Raw genomic sequence first — 20,379 nt, 5'->3', positions numbered from 1 at the left:
TAAAAATTGTAATTCTAAACATTTGATTTTTCCGTGCATGATAACGATTTATACCGGGCTGGGCATCGGGAGCGCATCCAAACTCCAAACGGGGACGCTTAATATTCATTAGTCACGGAATCAACCAGGGGCGGCCCGTCCTTATGTGCTACAGTGCTACAGCACAATGATATTTTTTGCTCAAATAAAGTGTTTGCAATACCATAGTATTTGATCTCCATTTGACAATTTCCCGTTGTTATGTTCATGACGCGTTATGGAGTGTTTAGTCTTCGCTCTTCGCTCTTTGGTGCCTCAGGGGGTTCGTTGTGCTACTCAAAACTTACATGAGAATGTAGACAGTTAATGCGCATGTGCGAAGCTGAAATAACTGCTCTGATTGGCTATTTTTACGCGGGGAAGTGCTGTAGTAAGCTTCAGCACAACACAGCTTGGAGATTGCAAAAGTAAAGCGTAAGGAAAGAATGCTTGTTTGTGGAGGAACTCGGAACTATGTACAATGTATTTGGTAATTCAAATGTTCGACTGCTGCTGCCATCTAACAGTTTTTTGAGGTACCTCCTGAATCGATCAGCAAGCGACGGAAAATTGAATCCCAGAAAATTGATGCCAAGGAGGTATGTAACCGTATAAATCAGGAAACTACTCATCGTTTCCAATCTTTAAGCTACCTAGACGCAACAAAATTGTTAAACAGCGAATTTTTTGACAATTTTTTGCATAATTTTCCTGAACGCGAACTTGAAGTTGCTGTCAACAGCTATACTGTACTGAACAAAAGAATGTTAAAGACACAACTTGGAGTTCTATACGGAAGATCCGACTTCCGAAATATAGATGGCTGTTCAATTGTTACAAAACATAGTCTCCAACAATTCACGGGATCCATTCTGTGAAGTAACGAAGTTGTTAAATATTTTGGTTAAAACACCAATGACCACTGCTGAGCCAGAAAGATGATTTTCTTGCTTGAAACGCATAAAAACGTTTTTAAGGAACACTGTGTCCCAGGATCGCCTCACTGCTCTTGCAATACTGTCAATAGAAAAGAGTATAATGTCCAGGATGGAGGGATTTAACGTTTAACACCAGGGTAATTGACAACTTCTGCAGTAGGAAGGAACTCCATATTTCGTCACTAGGGGAGTCTCAAATTAAGATAAATGCATATAAGTGTATACAGTAGGCCGATATAGAGATTGTAGCACACTCATTATTTTGACCACCAGCCACTACTGGAATCAACTCTGCGCGACGGGGAAGAAAGGGGATGAAGAGAAATCATATGGCTCCCCGTGAGAGAGTAGAATTCGCTCTTGCTGCCCAGACCTGATTTATGTGATGAATTTTGTTGTTCAAGAGATGCATTCAAATGTGCAGTCTTTATAGAACGTAATCCTTGCCACCCATTTAAAATCAAACCATGTTAATCTTATAAATTTGGAAAAACTGGCGAGTTTTGTTCTAAGCTTACCAAGTAGTAATGCTCATACAAAGAGGGTGTTTCACCTGTAAACAACAATTTTACAGATGTTCGAAATAGGAGCACAAAACATTTAATCAAATCAGAGCTGCAAACTGCAGTCGACTTCAACCATTATGCGAGACAAAATCTGTCTCAAAATACACTTAATTTAAGCCTAGCTGTCGAAGTGTAGAATAAAGTTGAATAATTTCAAGGGAAAAATTGTTCCGGAGCCGGGTATCGATTCCGAGACCTTTGACTGAACGCACCAACGCTCTACCAACTGAGCTACCCAGGAACTTCACTGGACACTGTGTTAATTTTTCCCTTTATATCGACATAACTGGAGTGGTCTGACAAGACGTCAGAAACACACATTGAGTGCACACAAACTCTGTGATTTGTCGGGTGAAGTCCCTGGGTAGCTCAGTCGGTAGAGCGTTGGTGCGTTCAGCCAAAGGTCCCGGGATCGATACCCGGCAGCAGAACAATTATTTTTCTCTTGAAATTATTCAAGTCTTCTTCATAGGGAGCTTTACCTGAAAGCTAGATTTGCTTGTAGAATAAAATTGTTTTTCAGTAACTGAACTGAATAATTTGTCTATTTTCTTTGTGAAATTTTGTCGATTCGTTAGTCTCCCGTAGTTTTTTTTTTAAGTTGGCAACCCTATCTCAAACAGACTCTAGATAACTATAGGTTTGTTTCTGCAGCGAGTTTGTGATGATTTGACAATTTGAAAACCGTTCCAACCTCAACTATTGCGCATGACCAGTGATGATCGGTTTAAAATTAATTTCAAACCATCCCTTCATGAACACTCACGTAATGTATAGTAATTGAAGCGTCAGCTGGAACAACGTTGTAAGTTACAAAATTTTCATTCGGCGTGTTTCCGTGTAATAATGTTGTATGTCATGTTACCTTGCTATACTCCTTGGCTTGCAACTGCCCATCAATGCAGTACGTGAGATTTGTCCACCCAAAAGTTTGCTACCTTATAAGAGCAACGTTGTATGTGTACACATTTTTTTTCAGTTCCTGTAAATTTTACCAAATGTAACATATAACGTTGTTCCAGCCGATACTTCAATTTACTAATCTCATATATTGAAGATGTTATTAAATTCGACAGTATGTTTTAATAACCAATATAGATAAGCAGGGAAACATAAACTATAAATGCAAAAAGTGCGTGTGTAGCCAGGCCAGTGAATAAAAGTAAAGCAGAACTATTGCAATGCACATGCGCAGGTTCAAATATTTATGGAGATTAATTTTATCAATTGTGTTTTTTAATATTGTTGTCAGCGGAGATTGTTGGTGATTGATTTGTACTCTTGCCGGAGATTAATGGAAATTTTTGAAAATACAGTTATTTTGGAATTATTGGAGTATTAACTCAGTATGAATATTACTTTCCAAATAATTAACATTAAAGGTTCGTTGGATTCTGGTAAATGTGCGGTATGGTCAATAGACAATATTTGTTGGATTGAGACTGTATTTAACACACATTCATTAAAAACGAAAAGAAACTTGCAGCCCTCAAATTAAAACTTTCAAAATATTAGTGAAATGTTGAATTCTCCGTATTTTCAGTTCACTAATGTAATCAGAACACCTGGAGTACCATGTAATGTAACTTACTTCAATATATAACAAATTCAAGTGAAAAGAAATCCGGAAAAAACTCAGAATATGAAATTCGTTATAAAACGACGCAATAGTAATAATTCGCTAATGTGTTCATATTTCGCTATTAGAACTCTATTTCGCGATTTGTCGCGTTTGTTTTATCCGCATATTATTAATCAGAATCACTTAATTCGTAAAGATTAGTAAAAATCTATTGTATAGCAATTATGTCGTGATTTTCGCGATCTCCGTAAATTCCCGGCCGTGCACATGCGTCACTATGGTTTGAGAATGTTTGCTCTTGATCCGCAAACCTTTCTGATCGTCATGAAATAGTTTGAAGACGGTTTGATATCCTGCAAGAACGCCTGACTTTAATCAGCAAGTAGTCAGTATTTGAAGTTATCGCTGCACGAACAGTAAACTCGATGCAAATCAAGATTTCAGGTATGTTGTTGTTTTCTAATGCCAGGCGTTTGACAACAAAGTCATTTGACCTCTTGCACTCCAATATTTTTCAAAGATATTATCATGGTCAGCCACTGAAGCACAGATTTTGAGGTGTTCCGAATCCATTTCTTGGTTTGAGTTGCACAATGGGCAGTTAGGGGACTGATATATTCCAATTATATGCAGGTGTTTGGCCAAACAATCATGGCCTGTTGCCAATCTAAATGCAGCTTGATGCTTTCAGGTATAATTCCTGTAAAGTTGATGTTAATAATTTCGAGGGAAAAATTGTTCAGTAAAGTCGACGTGCGCATGCTCATGACTGTTGGTAATTTCTGCAGAAACAAACCTTAACCATAGTAGTTGTTAAAGCATCGTAAAATAAATTAATAAATAAATATGACTATAAGTTTTTTAATCAATTATTTAGCCACTATCATGAACGGTTAATCCGCAAAATATATATGTACACGGATAATCGGGAGTATACCGTAATTAACAAAATAGATCTCATATCCTGTCCTTTTATCTCTCTTTTTAATGGTACGTTTCAGTAAAAGACACTGATCTTTCAACAGCTGCAGCAGGAGAGCAAGACAATCTGACACCAGTTGGGAGTCCTATTGTGTTGCAAAGAAGAGGTTCAGTGTATGGAGCCAATGTGCCTATGATCACAGGTTCGTCATAGTGAACTCGAGTATTGTAAACCGTTATTGCAAGTGTAAACGTTATGACTAGGGGGCGGATGTTGATGAAAAGTCATCTTCTTATTTTTCACATTAGGACGATGCCTATTAATATAGAAATCCTTTCTATGTTAATATCAACGTAAAAAAGTAATTTCTTATATTTAATTTTTTTGCCATTTTTGACGTTTTTGAACTAAGAGGTAATTTTTATATTTTTTTCGGCAATTGTTGGTCATTTTTAATACTTTGAAGAACTTTTAGATCATTTGGAATGTATTTTACTTTTTTCTTTACCGATGGGTCTGTTAAATCATTTTCTAAACAAATAGATCAGTAGTAATTACCTACTGAATAAGTGAATAATAGTGAAGTTTGAGTTTTATAGTTGGGAACAGATTCTTGTCCTGGACAGGACGTTGTGTCCTCAACATGGTTCGGAAGGGATGTCTACTGTAGTAGATAGTATTTTTAACACAAAGATTGCAAGAATGCACGCTGCGCCCACAATTTGTTTTGTCATTCACTCTACCTCATCTGGAAGATCTAGTAACAAAAGTGAAGCGCGGAAGGGAAGAGGAGACAGAATGAAGGCACTGACATGGACCACCCCTGATTGAAACACATTGTAAACCCATATTAAAATTTATAGTTTTCCCTTAAAACCTCCATTTTGTTGCATGTTATTTTCTTTTATCTTAGCTAAATTCCAAGGAAGTTGCCTCCTCTCTCCGAGATTTGCAGGGAAGTCACTGAAACAAGGTGACTAATTTTTAAGAAGTTGTGGTGCGAGTACGGTGAATAATATTTAAATGTCATTTTTGCATTAGTTTATGGGCATTTTAATGATCATTTTAAGTAGTTTTTTAGGTCATCAACATCCGCCCCCTAATTATGACATTAAAAAATCTCTCTTGGAGAAGAGAAAAGAAACAATGTTCGAGACTCCATTCTTGAGGTTATGTGTCTGCTCTCTCATTCATTTTACGGTTGGATTAGCGAGATGAGGCATGTCTGTGTGAACTCAGCTCTCTGTCTGTTTCTTCCAGAGCTGGTGAATGACAGCAATGTTCAGTTCCTGGATCAAGACGACGACGATGATCCAGACACAGAGCTGTACCTGACCCAGCCTTTTGCTTGCGGTACAGCATTTGCAGTCAGCGTGCTGGACTCGCTCATGTCCACAGTAAGTTGTTTTCTATGCTATAGTCCCGTCACTCTAATTTCCGGCAGCCAATCGCGTTGCAGATCGGCTACATTTAAACGTGTGCGTCTTGTGATTCGCTTATGAAGACGTTATTCATTTCTTAAGGCTCGATAAATACTTAATATAATCACCCGCCATTTTGGCTCTTTCGTTGGCGTTCGCAGAAAGCACACGAAGACGTTATTCGCCGCTCAATTATTTGCTGAATTACAGTGCGTTTGATTTATTATCATAGGAGCTACGACATGATAATGTTTAACGGTGTCGCAAATAGATTCCTCGTATGGTAGCTCGGGAACGAAAGAACAAAAATGGCGAACGATATTACCTACCTAGACTTTATAGAGCCTTCACTTCCTAAGACGTAAGCAAAGAGGCGGAGTCACGCCGGAAATAACAGCGTCGCGACTATACATATGTCAGATTTTGAGATATTTCGTTCTTACAAAATGTAACCTGATCTCTTAGTCCTGAAGCACAGTACGCCTTTGTAGTCGGCCACTTCACTGACAAGCCCGTTTCTCTGGTTGCCGCCTGAGCAAGGCGCTACAATTTACTGCAATTTGCCTCGTGATGCGGCAATTTCTTTCACTCGTCTACATCGCTGGTTGCAACCTGATAGGCGAATGTTTGAATTTGAAGTCGAGTTAAAGGCAAAGTAACGGAAGAAGCTTAAAATTATTATAATAAAATTTGTATTGACAAATAATTTCAGTATAACCAAATAAAACTGTTGCTTGTTTCGTTTCATTTATTATTTTCCATACATAAATTGTATTGTTTGGTTGATGTTATATTCAGAATCAGAAGGCAAACCGAAGGCAGCTTCGGAGTAAGATGAATTGTTGAAATTAACGAATTGAATGTGACATGCACTGTTATAAATAAAACTGTACAAAACAGAATTATGTGGAGAACCTTGCACAAAGAAGAAATAAAAAATAAGGTTAAATGTGTAACAGGGCATGGATTAGGTATTCCCAAGAAGCTAGTTCGACTAATTAAAATTTGTCTCAGGGAAACGTACAGCATAGTCCGTATAGGCCAGCTGCTTTTCCAATTCACTGCGGGCTAAAGCAAGGATATGCACTATCACCTTTACTTTTTAACTTCGCTCTAGAACATACATGGGCACAATTTTCGGTTACGTGAGGCACTCGATTTGAAATACTGTGTTTACTAGGAGAGGAGACTGCAGAGTAGGATGAGAAATATAAACTGCTGTGGTCTGCATCACCTTATCGTAATCGCTAAGGCGGTCAGTGGCGAATTATTAGGAAAGCGCTTGGTTAACGTGAGACTCTCGAAAACTTTTATTCAATTTGGCAAATTAATTCGGCAGCTTTAATCATAAACCTCTTTACTGTTTCTCCGTCGCTGAATTGATTTAAATCACAGGCGAGAAATTGCGTAACTAGCCAATAATATTCCATCACGTTATTTTCTTGAATATTCTGGCGTTTATCAAGATTACTTAATAGATATGCACGTTCTCGACCTAAAATAATTTCAGAAAATCATATTTCGTTTTCTACGCATATTTGATATTTTTTATAAATTTCTTTTGGAAATAATACGTACAACCAACATTTAATTCCTCATACCTTTTAATGCAGCGTGTTTAAGGTATAATGTCGCATTATTTAATATACTATGCAAATGTTAAGATCGTACATTTTCTTCGGAATAGTACGAAAAATAACATTTAATTTTTCTTACCTTCTAATTCATCATGTTCTTTATGACATAAGGAGTAATGTCGTTGTATATTAAATTTATTAATGCCTAATAGGATTTTCGAGCATAACATACATCGTATGTTCTCCCCTTCTAAACAGCAAAAAAAAAAAACTCTTCCTCCCAATTCTCATGAAATAATCGTTTCCTAATGCGTACATACTGCTTTGTTAATGCCATTATGCCACCACTGATATTGCTTATGAAACTGATAGGTATAGAACCTGCCCACGCCTAGAAGCTACATGAGGGAGGAACGGGCACTGTGGAGATGATGACACTCAGAGCGATAAGCTCTGTGAAGGTCAGTGAGGCACGATGTCCATGTATTCTCTAGAATATGCCATTAAGGAAGTGCAGGAAAACGGAGAGGGTTTGGAATTGAAAAGGTTACATCAGCTTATTGTATATGCGGATTACGTGAATATGTTAGGAGATAATCCACAAACGATTAGGGAAAACAGGGGAATTTTACTTGAAGCAAGTAAAGAGATAGGTTTGAAAGTAAATCCCGAAAAGACAAAGTATTTGATTATGTCTCGTGAACAGAATATTGTACGAAATGGAAATATAAAAATTGGAGATTTATACTTCAAAGAGGTGGAAAAATTCAAATATCTTGGAGCAACAGTAACAAATATAAATGACACTCAGGAGGAAATTAAACGCAGAAAAAAATAGAAAATACCTATTATTATTCGGTTGAGAAGCTTTTGTCATCCAATCTGCTTTCGAAAAAGCTGAAAGTTAGAATTTATAAAACAGTTATATTACCGGTTGTTCTATATAGTTGTGAAACTTGGACTCTCACTTTGAGAGAGGAAAAGAGATTAAGGGTGTTCGAGAATGAGGTGTTTAGGAAAATATTTGGGGCTAAAAGGGATGAAGTTACAGGAGAATGGAGAAAGTTACACAACGTAGAACTGCACACATTGTATTCGTCACCTAACATAATTAGAAACATTAAATTCAGACGTTTGAGATGGGCAGGGCATGTAGCACATATGGGCTAATCCAGAAATGCATATACAGTGTTAGTTGGGAAGCCAGAGGGAAAAATACCTTTGGGGAGGCCGAGACGTAGATGAGAGGGTAATATTAAAATTGATTTGCGGGAGGTGGGGACTGGATTAATCTTGCTCAGGTTAGGGATCGATGGCAGACTTATGTAAGGGCGGCAGTGAACCTCCGGGTTCTCTAAAAGTCATTTGTATTATTGTTGTTGTTCTTCTTCTTCTTCTTCTTCTTCTTCTAGCATCCCTAAAGCTTCCGTGAAGGTCACCTACTGATCTCACGCAACTAACATAACAAACCAATTTATCGTGACCGTAATGCATGGTCTTGCACATGACTTGACAGTTGCATTTCTTTTTCTGTTGTAGACATATTTTAACCAGAATGCACTGACGTTGATCCGTTCATTAATTACGGGAGGAGCGACGCCTGAACTGGAACTGATATTGGCAGAAGGGGCTGGACTCCGAGGGGGTTACAGGTATGCTTCGTGTCTACCTATTCTTCCACCTCGTCTTTCTTTCCTTCGTCCTTTTTTATCTTCACCCCCATCTCTTATTTCTTCTTGTAATTTTCCTTCCTCTTCTTTATTTATTTTCTCCTATTCCTCTTTTCTTTTTTTCCCCTCTGTCTCTCCATCTATCTCCTGTTCTCTCGCTCTTTTCTAATTTTTTCTGACCACCTTCTTTCCATCTTTCACTCTTTCTCTTTGTCGGCCATCTCCTATTTCTTCTCCTTTTTCATCTATCATCTACTTTTCTTTCTATTTCTCTCCTATTGTTTCTTTTCCTTTTCTCTTTTTTCTTTTTTCTCATATTCTTTCTAATCTCCTTCTAACCTGCCTTCTTTTTCCCCTCTTGTTTCTGCTCTCTTTCTTCTTCCATTCTTGCTTTTACTGCTCATTTTCTTCTCTTTCCTTTCTTTTATCCTCCTATTCTATCTTCTCTTTCTCCTCTTGTTCCTTTTCTTCTCATCTTCTTTCTGATCTCCTCCTACTCTGTCTTCCCTTTCTCCTCTTGTTTCTTCTCCTTTTCTTCTCATCTCCTTTCTGAGCTCCTCCTATTTTGTCTTCACTTTCTCCTCTTGTTTCTTCTTCTTTTCTTCTCATCTACTTTCTGATATCCTCCTATTCTGTCTTCACTTTCTCCTCTTGTTTCTTCTCATCTTCTTTCTGATCTATTCTGTCTTCACTTTCTCCTCTTGTTTCTTCTCATCTTCTTTCTGATCTCCTATTCTGTTTTATCTTTCTCCTCTAGTTTCTTCTCATTTCCTTTCTGATCTCCTCCTATTGTCTTCACTTTTCCTCTTGTTTCTTCTCATCTTCTTTCTGAGCTTCTCCTATTCTGTCATCACTTTCTCCTCTTGTTTCTTCTCATCTTCTTTCTGACCTATTCTGTTTTCTCTTTCTCCTCTTGTTTCTTCTCATTTCCTTTCTGATCTCCTCCTATTCTGTCTTCACTTTCTCCTCTTGTTTCTTCTCATCTTCTTTCTGATCTCCTCCTATTCTGTCTTCCCTTTCCCCTCTTGTTTCTTCTCATCTTCTTTCTGATTTCCTCCTGTTCTGTCTTCCCTTTCTCCTCTTGTTTCTTCTCATCTTCTTTCTGATTTCCTCCTGTTCTGTCTTCCCTTTCATCTCTTGTTTCTTCTCATCTTCTTTCTGATCTTCTCCTATTCTGTCTTCCCTTTCTCCTCTTGTTTCTTCTCCTTTTCTTCTCATCTCCTTTCTGATCTTCTCCTATTCTGTCTTCACTTTTTCCTCTTGCTTGTTCTCGTCTTCTTTCTGAGCTTCTCCTATTCTATCTTCACTTTCTCCTCTTGTTTCTTCTCATCTTCTTTCTGATCTCCTATTCTGTTTTCTCTTTCTCCTCTTGTTTCTTATCATTTTGTTCTCATTTCCTTTCTGATCTCCTCCTATTCTGTCTTCACTTTCTCCTCTTGTTTCTTCTCATCTTCTTTCTGATCTCCTCCTATTCAGTCTTCCCTTTCTCCTCTTGTTTCTTCTCATCTTCTTTCTGATTTCCTCCTGTTCTGTCTTCCCTTTCTCCTCTTGTTTCTTCTCATCTTCTTTCTGATCTCCTCCTATTCTATCTTCCCTTTCTCCTCTTGTTTCTTCTCATTTTCTTTCTGATCTCCTATTCTGTTTTCCCTTTCTTCTCCTTTTCTTCTCATCCCCTTTCTAATCTCCTCCTATTCTGTCTTCCCTTTCTCCTCATGTTTCTTCTCATTTTCTTTCTGATCTCCTATTCTGTTTTCCCTTTCTTCTCCTTTTCTTCTCATCCCCTTTCTAATCTCCTATTCTGTCTTCCCTTTCTCCTCTTGTTTCTTCTCATCTTCTCTCTGATCTCCTCCTATTCTGTCTTCCTTTTCACCTCTTGTTTCTTCTCATCTTCTTTCTGATCTCCGATTCTGTTTTCCCTTTCTTTTCATTTTCTTTCTAATCTCCTATTCTGTTTTCCCTTTCTTCTCCTTTTCTTCTCATCCTCTTTCTGATCTCCTCGTATTCTGTCTTCCCTTTCTCCTCTTGTTTCTCCTCATCTTCTTTCTGATCTCCTATTCTGTCTTCCTTTTCTCCTCTTGTTTCTTCTCATCTACTTTCTGATCTATTCTGATTTACCTTTCTTCTCCTTTTCTTCTCATCTCCTTTCCGATCTCCTGCTATTCCGTCTTCTCTTTCTCCTCTTGTTTCTTCTCCTTTCTTATTATCTTCTTTTTTCTCCTATTCTGTCTTCCCTTTCTTCTCTCTTTCTTGTTCTATTCTTTCTTCTTTTTCTTCTCTTTTCCGGTTCATCTATTTTCTTCTCCCTTTTTATTCTGTCTTTACCTCTTTTCTCCTTTCCTTCTTTCTTTCACATTTTCTTCTCTTTGTTATTATCTCTTCTTTCTTCACCTGTCCCATCTTTGCAGCCCTGTTCCCAAGAACTCTAATAATACCACACAAAAAGAAACAATAGTTTCTCATTTACAACTAATATCGGTTTCTGTTTATACAATAAACTGAATAAGAAATTAAAATTCAGTGTTTATCTAATACTCTTGGTGGAGTGTTAGAGAAGGCCATATGGCCTTAACTCTGTCAGGTTAAATAAACCATTATTATTATTATTATTATTATTATTATTATTATTATTATTATTATTATTGTTATTATTATTATTATTGTTATTATTATTATTATTATTATTATTATTATTATTATTATTATTATTATTATTATTATTATTATTGCTGTTAATTTATATCGCACTGGTAAGTATTCTTGAGTACTCTAACCTTTTCTTTTTTCGCAGAGATTTCATAATAGCTATAAATAAAATAAAATAATATATTAGCACTTCCAAACGACATTTTAAAATAAATGCGTACTGTTTGTGTTGACAGCACTGCAGACAGCCTGTCAAATCGGGACCGGTGTCGAGTGGGCCAAATCTCATTGTACGATGGCCCACTGGCACAGTTTGGTGAGGCGGGAAAATATGGAGACCTCTTTGTTGCAGCCCTCAAGTCGTACGGCATGCTGTGCATCGGTCTTTATAGGTAATTACCTTCTCCAGCGTGATCTTGCTTACCCGCTTATAGCAGAACAGGAGGCCAGCAGGCTTGATGGTGGTCCACTATCGATCCTGACTGTGCACTGTTGCCATTTATTGCACTTATTTTACAAACGTCGATTACGTTACAAAGCCGCAAGTACTTGAAATGTGTCGTAAAATGTATCTTATGCAATATCTCTCATTTTTGGGCATGGACATTGAGTAAAGATGTGTATTTTTGTAGAAAATAAATATTTAAATCTCTTTCATTACCTAGCTGCGAAAAGGATGATTGTGGAAGTCTTACATACACTTTCTTACACCCCGTCATTACAAAGGAATTCTGGTAATACCACGCTCAGAGACATTTTCTCACCAACCCAGACCTAAAACTGGATTTAAACCAGTATCTTGAACGAAGTCTAGCTCCATAGTCATAAGCTGATTACAAAAATGTTTCGCACGAAGTTGACTCATATTTCTCACTATATGCTTTACTCATTATCAAGAATCCAGTCCTTTTATCGTGTTTGAAATGATCAGGGACAGGTATTTATGGAGATTAATTTTATCATTTGTGTTTTTTAATGTTGGTGTTGGTGGAGATTGATTTGTACTCTTGGCGGAGATTAATGGAAATGTTGGAAAATTCAATTATTTTGGAACTGGAGTATTAACTCAGTATGAATATTACTTTCCAAATAATTAACATTAAAGGTTTGTTGGATTCTGGTAAAGGCGCGGTATGGCCAATAGACAATATTTGTTGGATTGAGACTGTATATAACACACATTCATTAAAAACGAAAAAAACTTGCAGCCCTCAAATTGACACTTTCAAATTATTAGTTAAATGTTGAATTCACAGTCTTTTGAGCTCACTAATTTTCATTCATTTATTTTATTCCATAGATCTTACATGAGCAATGAAGCTTTAAGATGTGGAACAAGTCAAAATTTCACAATATTACAATTACAATTTTTACAAATTTTTACAGTTTTAAAATTTAGTAATTTTCTACAATTTTGTGCAATTTTTTACAATATTTTGGCGAGATGTAGTGAGCTGAGGTGAGGTCCGAGGATTCGCCAAAAGATTACCCGGCATTTGCCTTTTGGTTAGGGAAAACCTCGGAAAAACCCAACCAGGTAATCAAATCAAAGGGCTTGATGCCAAGGACTTGCTATAGACCATCCGGCTTCAGTCCCACGGCTGGGGAAAACCTCGGAAGAAACCATTCAATGAGATCAAAGGGGGATCAAACCCAAGCCCGAATCAGCAGCCCAGCGAATCTGCCGACTGAGCTACATCGATGGTTCTACTAAAAATATACAATACATAGCCAATCAGATTATGAAATTTACAAACGCAAATTAATGTAATCAGAACACCTGGAATACCATGTAATGTAGCCTACTTAGCTATATAACAAATTCAATTGAAAAAAAATTCGAAAAATAAAAACTCACAATATGAAATTCGCTATAAAATGATGCAATAGTAATAATTCGCGAATTTGGTCATATTTCGCTGTTAGAACTCTATTTCGCGAATTGTCGCGATTGTTTTATCCGCATAATATTCATCAGAATCATTTAATTCGTAAAGATTATTAAAAATCTATTGTATATCCATTATGTCGTGATTTTCGCGATCTCCATAAATACCCAATATACAAGTTCATTTTCTTAAACTGTTATTCAGAGGAATACGAATACTTAAATGAAATCATTTAATATGTATCCAAATAGGATGATTAACTCTCGTTTTCTAGATTACACACAAAATTAAGGTATTATTTAACCTATTAAAAAATTCAATAAGTACCAGTATAAAGAATGTTTCAAAGTACCAGTATCATCCTTTTCTCTCGAAAACAACATGATACTGGGTGTTCCCAAAAAAAAATAATAATTAAGCCAACCAAAAGTAGGGGTAACTGGAGTCAACTTCGAAATTTCAAACTAGATTCAAGATCGTGTAAAAGCCCGCTCCCACTTAGCAGAATCGAAATGAAATGTCTTCCGGCACTCACAGATCTAGTGAAATCAAACAGAACCGAAGCGTGTACAGATTAAAATGAATTGCAAAATGGCTTTTGCACAGTTATATGAAGAGGTAGAAAGAGAAGAAATAAGTATCCAAAACAAGAAAAGGACATACTAGATACATGGAATTTCACTTTATTTGACTATATTCTTAGAGGTGAAGCAAAATTTCGTTCTTTAGCTCTGCTTTGGATATAAATTTTTACCTGATATTTCCGTTAATTTACTTACCGGTATTTTGCTTCAAGCATTATCACGTGAATAATTATTACAGAAGTACTTTTATGTTTTGTCATACTATAGCAGATAATTTTGAACAAAATGTATTAATTTTTCTTCGTTCATATTATTGTATTGTAATTGAATGTATACGTACTATTTCACCAGAAACTTTCAGTAAAGAAATTACGATACCTACCAAAAATAGATATAGCTCATTTGTTTTTTTTTTTTAATTTGATTCGGTTCTGCACGATTCGACACGCTCTTTCTGCTATCTTCCATTTAAATACATTGTGAAGAGAAAGTCTGTTCGATTCGAGAGGGGAGTGGGCCTTAAGGTAACATTGGATAGGATTTTTAAAAAAGAAACTTCTTTTACTACAATTTTCGTTCTTTATTCAAAATCAAATAAAAGATAAAAATAAATTATTAACCCACAGCTGATCATGCAAAAGATATACATAATTGAATGAAATCATTTACTGTACACAGAAATACGAAGATTTTAAAAACTAAGATGTCCGACTTTATTTGTAAATCAAAAGGCTTAAATTAATGTAATTAATGTGACATAAAATAGCTACATTGCACATTATAATATATTATATTGTATTAGATGTGCATTAGACTCAAGCTCATATTGTTTATTATTCACTCAACAATCATATGTTGTATATTAAGGAACCTAAAATTAGTATAAATTTTAAATATATTTACATTTTTTTTTCTCTTTGAAGGATAATATGTTATTAAGTAAAATACAAATGAAATGGTCTGGAGCGGTTGAAAAATGTTATGAAGATGGTATTCGAAGAAACTGCCACTGAATAATATTTTCGTTGCAAACAAAACATTAAAACATAACTGTATTTTATAATTAATATTAATTAGTTTTTAGGAGTAGAACCTGGATTTTGATGACGTAAATATTGCCAAAAATTAGCTACAGAAATACCTTAGAACGTTCAATATTACCTGTTATTCTGTTATTTTTCTCCTTCCCGCCAAAAAAAAAAAAAACTCTTAAATATTATCAATCCATTCATATAACATTTCATTTCTCTCTTTTCTTTTTAGGATATTTCTTTATATGATATTCACTAATTAGCACTTGCTCTCTAGCTTTGAACACCTGACTCTTTCAGCACTATTCTACAGAATGCAGAAAGTAATGGAAAGAGCGTGCTTTTAGACTACAGAGTGACTCAAAAGGTTGCGCACAAACTTAAGGCGCTTATAGAGGGGTCGAAATACAACTTTATAATCTTTTCGCTGTAAGAAAAATCCTAATATAAACAATAGCACGTGACTGAAGTGAGGCTTCATTGGCCGCTGTTTGGCGCCATAGATTCTCAGTATGTGTTCCCGCCCACTGTTTTACATTCTGCTTCATGTTAAACATTTTCCGTTACTCGTCGAGTAGGCCTAACCTCACTACTATGCATTCGTTTGCTTAGGAAACATTTACTTTATAATTACTGTAATTAAAATTCACTTAACTTATTATATACATTTAAGACTATTTGTTTTTCTCCGCTATTGAGAGGGTTTCCACTCTTATGTTTAATAACCACACACACCGAGGATGCAGAAGCCATACTTCAGTACCACGTGCTTACGTGAACAACTACGAGCTCGAGTGACGCCAGCTTGTTACAAGAACAGACTATCTCGGTATTACTTTTGGTATTCATCCACGTTCATAGTACATAACAAAATATAAAAGTAGCTTTTCTTTTACATAGCGTTTTATATATGAGTGAAGTTACATGTTTCATCGTATTTAACAACTAGAATTCAATTTTTTTATTTTCAAATAATACAACGTTATGGTTTCCAAGTGTGGAACTATATTTTCCTGCGTCGTTTAGTGTTTCGACTGGGAGCCAATCACGGGTATGATAACATCGTGCTTATGTTTACATTAGGATTTTTCTTACAGTGAAAACAGTATAGAATAGGGACTTATGGTCTAGGAAGTAATCCTGGGTCAGTGCAATCCTGGGAATGTCAGGAACTACATAATCGACAATCACATATTTAAGTTAAGCAAAGAAATTGTTTACTCAACAATTTTTTTACAAAAGTCATTCAAATTGGCGACCACACATTTAATACAGGCATAAGATCGTCGTAGGAAATTCTGGCGCACTCCACAAGTACATCACGCATCTCACGAACCTCATCAAATGCTGCAAGTATCCTGGCGAGAAGTGTTTCTTGGTCGGGAGCTGGTGTCTCGTACACGAGACTTTTGTTATGCCCCCAGAAAAAGAAATCAAGAGGCTTCAGATCAGGGGAGCAGGATGGCCAGTCAATTCGACCTTCCCTTCCGGGATATGTGTCATTTAGTATGTCACGTATTTGAAGAGAAAAGTGTGCAAGTGCTCCGTCTAGTTGCATCCACATATGATGACCCACGATAAGTGGTACATTCTCTAACAGTTCTGGAAGAATGTCTCGTATGAAAACCTTGTACATCACTCCATTCAAACGTGGTGGCAGAAGAATGTCTTCATCATTTCATGGTGTATCGAACCAAGTGCCTCATTGCAAAGTAAGCTTACATCTGTAATGTAGTTCCTGACATTCCCAAGCGTGCAGTGACTCAGGATTACTTTCTAGAACTTAAGTCCTATGCGAAAGTTGTTGAGCTCCTTAAGTTTGTGCAAAACCTTTTGAATCACCCTGTATATTACTCTTCATTAGCATGTTAGACTAATTTTAACTCTATACAGTAAATCGAGTCATTTATATTAGTAGATATTTGTAGCTATGTTCTCAGATACAAGCTTATAGTGCTTTCTACTTAATAACTTTGTATTGAATAATTTTCGTATTGTTCACCACTGCAAAAAGTTATTAGAAAGTGATTGTGGTTATATTTCCATCATTGTATCTTGCTTTTGACAAATGTATTCTGAAAATTGTAATGCAATGAAAGTTAAAGGTTAATAAAAGTGACAAAATAATTATGCAATGCTGATTAAAATTTACGTAACAATGACGCAAAGACTCTGACAAACTGAAAGTTGAAAATGCTGAAAATTACAAAACACGTTACCTATTACATATTTTCACGTCATAGGCCCTTTGTAAAAATATTAAATAAAAGATGTTAACGTAATTAATGTTTGGACCCTTGTTAAAAGTAAAATTTGAAATATTATCACTTTATGAATAAATAAAAAATTGCAATTATTGAGAAAAATCATTTGAAAGTAATAATGCCATGAATTTTGGAAAATTAACATAATTATTGTGAATGAAATTATTTGTACTACCGTGCCTTAATTAAATCTATTTGAAAGTTCGTGATTTTATTTTCGAATAGGAAGATAAAATTATGTTACGTACTTACTTTGCTTGATGGATTGTTATAGAATTGAAAATACTTACAGTTTTAATGCTAATTTGGAATTTGTAACTTTCTTTATTTATTAACTGCATTGTGTGTCACGTGTGGAACTTTTCAGCATCATGTTACAATCAGAATATTGAGGTGATTCACGCACACCACATCTGTCACTTCTGTATGAGTAGTAAAGTATCATGTACACTGATATTTCTGCTGTAAATATCACCACTTATTAAATTTATTATTTATAGTCACTTCTTTGTGAGTTGTAAATATCGTGTGACACAAAATTCACTTGTCAAATACGAAAATTAGCATTAGTTTTAAATGACAAACATAGGTAGGTGTAATAAATTAGTTTATGCTCGACCATGCCGAAATGTACTAATTATACATCTGGTAGCAGTCCTTTATTGCATGTCATTAAAGGACATCTACTCATTAAAGTACAGGTCTTCAGCCAATGATAACTCAGCTTACATGTGGTCAGCCAATGGCAAGTCAGCTTTGTACCGTTATAAAACCGCAAGTATCGATTATTCTCGGATATGCAATCGAAAGAGAATTAGCGAAAAGTCACGGAGGCTGGAAATCCAATACTGTCGCAGAAGGTTATGTTCTGTTACTATAATAATTAGCGTTAATTGTAAATAATATTCAAATAAATTCAATTTGTCATCTCGTTTTTCAATGTCGAATTCAATAATCAAGGTTATAATATTATAATATTATCAAGTTTAACGGGACTATGTCAAGGTCAATGACATTATTGTTCCTCGGAAAAAATCAATACTTTCGCGTCTGCGCACATCTCACAATTCACGACCTAGAACAAGGTCACTTCCGACCGTGTCAGATACAAAAAAAAAATGTATACATCTGAATACCGGTAATTTCGTTAGAAATATGGTCGAGCATAAAAAGTCGTATGAAACTCGCCTATAATGGTAATTAAGAAGCTCGTATGAAAATTATGAAACTCGCTTACGCTCGTTTCATAAATATCCATACTCGATTCTTAATTACTATCATTATAGGCTCGTTGCATAATGTACTGTTCTATGTAAGAAAACTCGCAATAATTACTTTTCAGTGAAACTGAAAATAACATTATTAAATTATTTCCAAATAAAAATACCGTACTCGGTTTATCTTGACATGAACAATACAGTATTCATAACATATGTCTTTCAGAAGTAGAGCCCTGTGTTTGGACACTTTGAATACAAGTTAAGTGTACGGCTCAATCTACAGGGAATCTCCCTGCACACTCTGGTACTGTGTGTTTACATCTGTTTATCCGAGTACCTGTGTGTATAAGCCAGTGAACAACAGAAATAATACTGGTATTCATGTACAAAACACCGGTACCTCTTGAATTTAAGGGAAGAGGATACTGAAATTTGACTGTAGAGAATATACGAGGGCTATTCATAAAGTAACTTCCGTTTATTTTTTACATACTTGTGAACCACGTTACAGAATTGGGTTACAATACGTTTGAAAGTATACACTCTAGTTTATTTTTCCACATAGTTTCCAGTCACACTAGTTTATTTTTCCACATAGTTTCCAGTCACATTGAGACACTTGCAGCGTTTCATGAGCTTTGAAATTCCGCAATCGTAGAATTCGGCCGCCTGCGACTGAAGTCAACCTACGACGCTGGTTTTCAACTCTTCGTCATCGTCAAAGCGCTTCGAGCCAAGCCACGTCTTCATATGCATGAAGAGATGGTAATCGCTAGAAGCCAAATCTGGGCTATAGGGAGGATGATCCAATACCTCCCAGTTGAACGCTTGCAGTTTGGTTGCAGTACGATGCGCTGTATGCGGCTGGGCATTGTCATGCAGGAAAATCACTCCAGAGCTCAACATGCCACGACGTTTCTTTTGAATGGCCCTTTTCAAGTTTGTTAGTGTGTTACAGTAACTCTCAGCGTTAATTGTGACATTAATCTCCAAGAACTCCACTAGCAAAATTCTTTTTCTGTCCCAGAAGATAGTTGCCATGAGTTTCCTCGTGGAAAGTGTTTGACGACACTTTGTGGGTTTTTTCGGGAAGTGAGTATGGCCCCACTGCATTGATTGAAGCTTTTTTTCTGCATTCACATACCGCACTCAAGTCTCATCTCCTGTCACAGTCTGATCGAGAATAGCATCACCTTCTCTTTCGTAACGCTCAGGAAAGGACAGTGCTGTTCCCATCCGCTGAGCCTTTTGTTCCTCAGAAAGGAGTTTAGGCACCCATCTGGCAGAAAGTTTCCGGTAGCCAAAATCTTTGGTAATCACTTTGTACAGAAGAGTACGACTAATCTGTGGAAAATCCTCACTAAGCTCCGACATGGTGAACCTGCGGTTTGCTCTAACCCTTTCGTCAACCAAATGAATCAGATCTGCATTCACGATACTCGGTCGACCACTTTTCTCTTCATCATGGACATTGGTTCGCCCATTTTTGAACATACGGCACCATTGCCTTACACCACCTTCACTCATTACGTCTGGCCCATTAACTTCACAAAGGTGGCGATGGATTTCACTAGCTTTACAGTTTTTGGCCACAAGAAATCTTATTACAGAACGTACCTCACACCTAGCGGGACTTGCAATTGCAGCACACATTTTGACAGCTTGTGGCTCAGAGAGGAACAAAGACACGACCTTGACTCTACTGCTGCTCTACGCGTACTGCTTCAAGGTACACTCCACCGCAAGAGCGGCGCCACTGTCTCTGTTGTTACGCATGCTATATGAAAACGGAAGTTACTTTATGAATAGCCCTCGTATTACAAAGAAAATGTAAGCCCTAACTCAAGGATATGACATTTAACGATGTCCTTTTTAAAACTCTGTTATCCGGATATCTAAAAGGCTATGCCCACTTCATTTTCCAATCTCATTTGTTTCAAATTTACCGCATTTTCAATCTAATTTCGGTTGTTCATTTTATTTAATTTCATTCGTCAATAGTGTGACAGCCCTATCTCCAATAGTTTTTCGTTTTATTCACTAGGTAGCAGGAG

At 36.4% G+C, this 20,379-nt stretch overlaps 1 protein-coding gene across 6 annotated transcripts in view; it reads left to right on the top strand.

Annotated features, from left to right (window-relative positions):
* The window catches only part of slo (calcium-activated potassium channel slo), a 427,716-nt gene that overhangs the window by 396,355 nt on the left and 10,982 nt on the right, over positions 1 to 20,379 (top strand). For 5 of the 6 annotated variants that reach the window (XM_069824442.1, XM_069824444.1, XM_069824445.1 and 2 more), the window contains 4 exons: positions 4,106 to 4,228; positions 5,287 to 5,423; positions 8,564 to 8,676; positions 11,574 to 11,730. In XM_069824442.1, the coding sequence (XP_069680543.1) occupies positions 4,106 to 4,228; positions 5,287 to 5,423; positions 8,564 to 8,676; positions 11,574 to 11,730 (530 nt within the window). The remainder of the gene's footprint in view (positions 1 to 4,105; positions 4,229 to 5,286; positions 5,424 to 8,563; positions 8,677 to 11,573; positions 11,731 to 20,379) is intronic. The other variant, XM_069824447.1, reaches the window with a different exon arrangement.

This window comes from Periplaneta americana, chromosome 4 (assembly GCF_040183065.1).
Source record: "Periplaneta americana isolate PAMFEO1 chromosome 4, P.americana_PAMFEO1_priV1, whole genome shotgun sequence".
In the NCBI taxonomy this organism is placed as follows: Eukaryota; Metazoa; Arthropoda; class Insecta; order Blattodea; family Blattidae; genus Periplaneta; species Periplaneta americana.
The sequence above is the reverse complement of the archived record's forward strand: the minus strand, read 5'-3'. Positions and strand labels throughout refer to the sequence as shown.